Below are 8,543 nucleotides of genomic sequence, written 5' to 3' on the forward strand. Positions count from 1 at the left end.
ACCCCTAAGAATTGTCCTATTTTAAACATTCAAAGTGTCATTGAGTAGCACTTTAAACTTTGAGATTTATTCACTAACACTATAAACCTTTAAAATGATTTAACTAACTTTCTTCATGAAAGATGACAGAACAGTAATATCCATCAACGTGAAATAGTTAAACTATGCTGGTTTGATTTAAATACTTGTTTAATTAATTTAAATTAATTATATATTATGATTGATAAAAAAATTTAAAAATACATCAAAGCAAAAAAAAAATGAAGAATCAGAGGTAAGATTAAAACATTTGACAAATGTAAAATTGAAGACGACAACATATTTAGAAGATTCATTGGTTTCCAATGAGAAGTCAATCGATTTGAATCAGAATCCAATAGAGATGCATTTATTAAAATGATTAATAACGTGAAAGTAACGTCGTAAAAGCTTTGTCTACAATAAAGATGAACACAAATTTATTTTTATCTTTTTATTTATTTATCAAACTAAAACTAATTAAAATTTAAATTAAACCAACATATTCTAACTATTTTGCATTGACAAATATTATTATTCTGTTATTTTTTATGGCGGTACAAAAATGAAAGTTAGTTTTAAGATTTAAAGTGTTAGTAAAATCATTTTAAAGGTACAAAGTGTTGGTAAAATCATTTTAAAGGTTTATAGTGTTAGTGAAATTCTGTCGAGGTTTAAAGTGTTATCCAGTGACATTTTGAAAATTTAAAACGTGATTTTCCCAAATATGAAATATGTGTCGTTTGATCACTGATTAATTATTCATATTTTAAAATTTACAGTATATTTTAAATGTATTTGAATGATTTGAATAATATATATATATATATATATATTTATATGTATATATATTATTAAAACATGTTACTTTCAAATTCATATATTTAACATTAAAATTAACAAAAAAATATTCAAATATGAATAAGAAAAGTATTTGGTTCAGCTTTTTGTTGGGTTTTCGTTACGGAAGATAGAGATTGAGAGTCATGAGTTGGAGAACCGAGAGAGATGGAACCACCAGCTGCTCGTGTAGCCACCCCGATGATGGCCGATTGTAGCCACATCGTCAACATCATCTGCGAGGAAACAGTACTGCAGTCCTTTGTCAGCCACCTCTCGGCCGCTTTACGCCGGGAAGGCATCTCGGTGTTTGTGGATGCGTGCCGATTGCGAGAAAGCAGATCCTTCTCCGTTGAACAGAATCAGGCGGCGTTGACTGATGGGGCTAGGGTTTTCGTGGTGGTTATTTCCGACGAGAGGGAGTTAAACGATCCTAAGTTCTCTGAGGTTATCAAGGGTTGGAGCATCAACAGCCACGTGGTGGTTCCAGTGTTATACGGCCTCGATCCATTGATCCAAGTTGACGGGTGGGCAAATTTTTGGCTGGAGGTGGAAAACTTAACCAGCCACCATTCAAGGTTCCTATACATATATTTCTTCTTTACACATTTACATAATCATTTGCTGGTAATGTTGTTAAGAGATTAGTTTGTGTATTTGCATTGATTTGATAATTCAGTCACAGTCAATGTTTCTAAAATTTTGGGCAGGATCTCAAGCAATAAGATACTTACGGACTCCGAACTAGTGGAAGAGATAGTCAGAGATGTTTATGGGAAGCTTTATCCTACAGAACGAGTTGGAATTTACAAGAGGCTACTAGAGATAGAAGAGTTGCTTTACAAGCAACATAGTAGGGACGTCCGAAGCATAGGAATTTGGGGTATGCCTGGCATAGGAAAGACCACGCTTGCTAAAGCAGTCTGTAATCACATGTCCATTGATTATGATGCTTCTTGCTTCATTGAAAACTTTGACGAAGCGTTTCATAAGGAGGGACTCCACGGGTTGTTCAAAGAAAGAATTGGTAAACTTCTGATGGAAGAGTTTGACATAAAGAGTTTGTGTATTATGAGACCGAGCCTCCATAGAGACAAACTATACGATAAAAGGATTCTTCTTGTTCTAGATGGTGTGTGCGATTCTCTGGCTGCAGAGTCCTTCCTTAAAAGGCTTGATTGGTTTGGTCCCGGAAGCCTTATCATCATAACCTCCATAGATAAACAAGTGTTTGCGTTTTGTCAGATCTATCATATATACAAGGTTCAAGGTTTAAATGCGCACGAGGCTCTGCAGCTATTCTCCCAAAGCGCATTTGGAATAAACGAGCCAGAGCAGAATGACATGGAACTGTCGATGAAGGTGATTGACTATGTTAATGGGAACCCGTTAGCTCTTAGCATTTACGGCCGTGAGCTAATGGGGAAGAAGTCAGAAATGGAGACTGCATTTTTTGAGCTAAAGCAATGTCTTCCCCTAAAGATTCAAGATGTGCTTAAAAACGCTTATAGTTCACTTAGCGACGATGAGAAGAACATTGTTTTAGACATTGCTTTTTTCTTCAAGGGAGAAACGGTCAACTATGTGGTGCAACTGCTTGAGGGATGTCATTACTTTCCACGCGTCGCAATCGATGTTCTTGTGGACAAGTGTGTGTTAACTATTTCAGAAAGCACAGTGCAAATGAATAATCTGATCCAAGACTCATGTCAAGAAATCTTCAATGGAGAAACTGAGAGCTGCACCAGAATGTGGGAACCTTCCAGAATCAGATATCTGCTAGAATATGATGAACTTGAATCAAGTGGTGAAGCCAAGGCAACGCCTAAATATTGTCTGGTCTGTCAAATTCTACTATATATGCATTACCTAAGTTGCTCTATTAAGGCGAGCCTAACGTATTGATCCATCAATTTTTCTTGTTCTCTCAGGTCGCTGAACACATCGTAAGCATAATCCTGGACACTTCAAACTTGAAATTCGATGTCAAGCACGATGCATTCAAGAATATGTTCAATCTCAGATTCCTGAAGATATACAGTTCATGCTCTCAATATACTTCTGGACTCAAATTTCCGAAGGGCCTTGATTCTCTGCCATGTGGGTTAAGGCTCCTCCACTGGGAGAACTACCCTTTGCAATCTTTACCTCAAGATTTTGACGTTAGGCACCTTGTTGACCTCAGTATGCCTTACAGCCAGCTTCGTAAACTGGGGGCAAAAATCAAGGTAGGCTAAGTCTGGGTATTCATCTGCAACCTCACTTAAAACATTACTGTGTCATTCATTTTCAATTTTATTATATTTTCAGGACCTCAAGATGCTAAAGAGGCTCATTCTTTGTCACTCTTTGCAGCTAGTTGAATGTGATATACTAATATATGCTCAAAATATCGAGCTAATTGATCTTCAAGGTTGTACAGGATTACAAAGATTTCCAGACACAAGTCAATTACAAAATCTCCGGGTTGTAAATCTCTCAGGTTGCACAGGGATCCAAAGTTTTTCAGGGGTTCCACCAAATATAGAGGAATTACACCTCCAAGGAACTCATATAAGGGAAATACCAATATCCAATGCGACCCTCTCCTCCAAGGTTAAGCTGGACATGAAAAAGCTTTGGAATCTTCTTGAAAATTTCTCGGATGCTGAACATATCGATTTGGAGTGCGTAACAAATCTAGCTAAAGTTACTTCATATAATCAAGGTATGAGCAAGCTTGTCTGCTTGAATATGAAATACTGTTCCCATTTGCGAAGCCTTCCTGACATGGTCAGTTTAGAATCTCTCGAAGTTCTTTATCTATCTGGCTGTTCAGAGCTTGAGGAAATTAAGGGTTTCCCAAGAAACTTGAGAAAACTATATCTTGGTGGCACCGCGATAGTAAAATTGCCACAGCTTCCGCAAAGTCTAGAATTCTTGAATGCTCATGGTTGTAAGCATTTGAAGTCAATTAATTTGGATTTTGAGCAGCTTCCTAAGCACTTAATCTTCAGTAATTGTTTCAAATTTTCTTCACAAGTGAGCATTGAACTCTTAGAGAAGGGTCTGACAGCAAGTTTAGCAAGAGCAAAACAAGAGGTTTTGCAATATTTCTCTCTCTCTCTTTCCAAACGTGCATATATTCTCATGTGTGCTAACTCATTACATTTGGCCTTTGCTTAAACAGGAACTCATCAAAGCTCATGAAGTCATCATATGTATTCCTATAGACGCACGTCAGAGATCCTCCTTTTGCTTGCAAGCAGGTTCAAATGCAATGAAAGACTTAAGTCCGTGGATGCAAAAACCTATCTCTGGCTTTGCTATGTCAGTTGTAGTATCATTTCAAGATGATTACCACAATGACGTAGGTCTTCAGATTAGATGTGTAGGTACATGGAAGACCAAGAACAGCCGGCCTGATAGAATAATACATAGATATTTTCAATGTTGGGCTCCTACCGAAGCTCCAAAAGTTGAAGAGGATCACATATTTGTCTTCTATGATCCTATAATGCATCCTAGTGGTAGTGTAGAAAACCACATCATTAAGTGGGCTCATGAAGTCAAATTTGAATTCGAAACAGTGAATGGTGAAAACAATCCTCTAGGTGCTAGTTGCAAGGTGACTGAATGTGGTGTCGAGGTAATTACGGCTCCATCAGGTGATACTATAAACATTATTGAGGAGGATACTCCGCCTAGAAAGCCAGAGGAAACTATAAACACTATTGAGGAAGAGGAGGAGGATAATCTGCCCAGAAAACCAGAGGAAACTATAAACATTATTGAGGAGGACACTTTGCCCATAAAGCTAGAGGAAACGGATCGTTTGCTTTCATTTAGCGAACCACAAAAGCTTTCTAGTATGCATAGTAAGGTAAGATCTAAGAGAATTGTGTTTTGGAAGTGGATAGGTTGTTTTCCCCTGTCGTCCAAAATCTTTAAATCCAGAAGAAGGCGCACCAGAACGCTAGAAAAAACATTAATAGAGTCAAAGGAGACAGAAAAGGCAATAATAGAGTCAAAGGAGATAGAAGAAAGAAATTATGAGGTAGAAACGGAATTAATAGAGTCAAAGGAGACAGAAAACACATTAATAGAGTCAAAGGAGATAGAAGAAAGAAAGTATGCGTTAGAAGAAGCCTTAAGAAAGTCAAAGGAGATAGAAAAAACACAGCAGGCGGACGAATGGGGAGAACTAAAGTATTTCAAAGATCACGTGGAAGAAGAAATAGTGTTAAAGGAGAAAGGTAAAAGAAAGCAAATGGACGATGATCAAACCGACGAAAAGGAACAGATAGCGCATTCCAAAGATTATGTGGAAGGAGAGGTGGATCCTCCTCTTAGGTACGTAACGGTTTTTATGCGCTTCTAAGTGTATATAAGAAATTGTTGGATTTTTGTGGTTTACTTGCTCAATTCATATTTACTTCACTTGTAGCATATGCAATGGTTGCAACTCTGAAATTGAAGATGGAATATCTGTCAATGCCTTTGGTGTTGTTTGGCATCCTCAATGTTTCTATTGCCGTCATTGCTACAAACCAATTGCTAGGCACGAGGTTTGAAACCGTATATATACCAAGTTGAAAACTGATATTGCTACTTGAATTAATTCAATTCAATTACTTTATGATGCAAAACATATATAACTCGCTAGGTTCCTGACTTAAGAGGAATGTATCACAAACAGTGCTACGAGGAGCAGCGTCATCCTAACTGCTATGTCTGCAAAGAAAAGGTCAATATATATTCTTATTTGTTGTGTTATAGAAAATGTGTGATAAAATTAGAAGAATTGGTCTGTTATACCAGTAGTATGTAAAAATGTAATTAGTATATTGATTCTTTCAGATTCCTCAAACTGGGGAAGGTATAACATACGTTGAGCATCCGTTCTGGAGGGAGAAATACTGCCCTTCCCATGATATTGATAAAACTTCCAAATGTTCCAGCTGTGAAAGATTAAAGGTACTTAATTTTGAGAGAAATATTGAGATATATAAAAGCCTTCTGGTTTCACTTGTTATGGTTCTTTGCAGCATTGTGGAACACAGTATGTAATGCTTGCAGATGGTCGATGGGTATGTCAAGAATGCGTGGCATGCGCGGTTATGGATTCATCTGCATGCCAACCTTTGCATGTTGAAATCCGTGAATTCTTTGAGAGTTTAAACATGAAGGTTGAGAAAGAATTTCCTGTTTTTTTGGTGGAGAGAAATGCTCTGAATAGAGCTGAGGAGGAAGAGAAGATTGTGAGTACATTTCCTAAACTGGAACTTCCTGATCTCTCTCTCACTCTCTCACTCTCTTCGTATGTTTCAACACACAGGACAATCAATATCAGGTGGTAGTCAGAGGTATTTGCCTATCTGAAGAGCAGATTGTCACAGCAGTAAGACATTATTTAATATAAAGATGATACTTAAAAGACTGACATTAGATTGGACTTTAACTCTGTTCCACGTATATATACAGGTCTCAAATTGGAAAAGGATAAGCCCGAGGGATAAGCAGCTGATTAGAGAGTCTCACATGGTTGTTGGCCCGTGCGAGGTCACTGCAATTCTCATCTTATATGGGCTTCCTTGGTACTCCACATCATCTTCTCCTTTCTAAATACTCTCTTGCGCCAACTGGCTCAATCAAATCTATGTTCACATACAGGCCACTCACAGGATATATCTTGGCTCATGAGATGATGCATGCTTATCTTAGACTCAATGGTATGTAAGAGTCATATACTGTATGTAATACCCAATTTGTACCCCCATTTGAGGAGAGTCTTCTCAGAGTCCTTTGGTTTGATCACAGGTTTCAAGAATATTAACACGGTTCTTGAGGAAGGATTATGCCAAGTGTTAGGCCACATGTGGTTGGATTCTCAGACATACGCCATTCCCGACACTCCAACAACATCTTCTTCTTTTTCTTCTTTCTTCACTACTCCATCTACAACCATATCAAAGAAAGGTGACCCATCTGATTTTGAGAAGAAGCTCGTGAATTTTTGCCAGCATCAGATAGAAACAGATGAATCACCAGTTTACGGTGACGGGTTCAAGAAAGTTAGCAAAATGATGGCCTCAAATCATTACAACATTAAAGATACCTTGAAAGAGATCCTGAGCATTTCCGAGACTAGGCAATATTGAAAGTCATAATCACTAACCCTATTTCCAAGACGTTGCTCTTGTTCTCATGTTATAACAGTTTCTCCTTCGATAATTCGATTTTCTGGCGATGATGGAAACTTTAGACAACATTGCGTGTGAGACAAATGTAAAATTTCTCTGGATTGAATTGTTGCTTTGATGAAACTAAAGGAGTCTACAGCGTGTTAAACAAATGTAATATTTGACCTTTTCAAGCGCATTGAGTCTACAAGACTGATTCTACTTGTCAAATTCACTGTTGTTCATAGCTTCCAGACTTGCACCATGTGGGATCAGATATGTGAGAGGTAACTCATACGATTAGTTTTTAAGGTTTTTTTTTTTTGTTTACTCCGGTTATAGCAACTGATTGAAGGACAAAATGGAATAATAATGCTCTTGTGTCTCATCAGTAGGGGGGATTCAACAATAGTCATACTTGTGTCATGCTTCGTCTATTTTTTTAAAGAAAGAGTTAAGTCATGAGGGAGGGGAGGAGTATATATTCTCGACTCTACTACCTTAGGCGAGATTGATTCTCATAAAGAATGGAGCCTGCTGCTCTTTTTTTCAAAACATCTTGTAGGAAACTGTTGCACAAACTGATTGGCATATAAGAACAATAAGATCGTTTTACCATTTTTTACAGATAATAAGCAGATCCTTTACCTTGTCATGAGGAGGACACTACAAGAAAACATGGTTTTAGTGACACCAGTATTTGTCACTAAATCGTTGCAACTAAACTACAACAACGCTTTTGTGACGACTAATAAATCGTTGCTACTAGATCGACACAAATAAAGATTCGTCACAATATCGTCACAACTTTTGTGACTTCCCAGAATCGTCACTAAATAGACGGCAAAGTGACGTTGCTAATTCATTATGTTTAATATATCAACGTAAATGGTGGACACGAGACTGTCACTAAATGCTCACCGTATAATCGTCACAAAAGTGTCTCAAAGAAGAAGACATATTTGACACTTTTGTCACTATTAAGACATATTTGAGACATTTTTGTGACGATTAATTGTCACAAAAGTCTCTTAAGTGTACATGTGAACAAAAAAAATATTAGTATTAGTATTAATTTATCTACATGTTATATATATGTGAACCAAAAAAAATATCTTAGACAAATTCATAAATATCATCATCCTACATAAAATAAGTCAATACCAAAGCTATTTAATCATTCTCTAATCCTTAAATTTAAATGTGATAAGTTAGAGTGATAAACTTCTCAACAGCAACAACACCTTAGCTAGCATACTTTAACAAAAAAAAAAAAAAACACCTTAGCTAGCATCGATTTGGGGTCGAGACGTCACTAAAACGTCACAAACATTAGAACAATTTTAAAACTTAATATCATGCTGCGAGAACTTTGTGCCAAATTAATTGAAATTTTGTGACAATGTTGCCACGATGGGTTATTTTTAAAACAATATCCATGATCTAACAATGATATAGTGACGCCTTCAATAAACATCTTAAAAGCGTTGCTAAGCCGACCCGAACTCACCACAACTTAGTGAC

At 37.0% G+C, this 8,543-nt stretch overlaps 1 protein-coding gene across 2 annotated transcripts; it reads left to right on the forward strand.

The window, feature by feature from the left end:
• On the forward strand, positions 942-7,243 carry LOC104706087 (protein DA1-related 4). 2 transcript variants are annotated; one of them, XM_010422216.2, is made up of 13 exons: positions 1,027-1,436; positions 1,569-2,697; positions 2,790-3,086; positions 3,169-3,939; positions 4,028-5,190; positions 5,285-5,405; positions 5,504-5,584; positions 5,698-5,814; positions 5,886-6,098; positions 6,176-6,238; positions 6,322-6,434; positions 6,511-6,569; positions 6,658-7,243. In XM_010422216.2, the coding sequence occupies exons 1-13, from the start codon at positions 1,027-1,029 to the stop codon at positions 6,996-6,998; spliced, it is 4,878 nt and encodes a 1,625-aa protein (XP_010420518.1). In that variant the 3' UTR covers positions 6,999-7,243. The 2 variants fall into 2 exon arrangements, 1 of the variants encoding a protein (XP_010420518.1); XR_754409.2 differs by lacking the exons at positions 6,322-6,434; positions 6,511-6,569; positions 6,658-7,243 and having other exon boundaries at positions 942-1,436; positions 5,917-6,098.

The sequence above is a fragment of the Camelina sativa genome, chromosome 8 (genome assembly GCF_000633955.1).
Source record: "Camelina sativa cultivar DH55 chromosome 8, Cs, whole genome shotgun sequence".
NCBI classification, from domain to species: domain Eukaryota; kingdom Viridiplantae; phylum Streptophyta; class Magnoliopsida; order Brassicales; family Brassicaceae; genus Camelina; species Camelina sativa.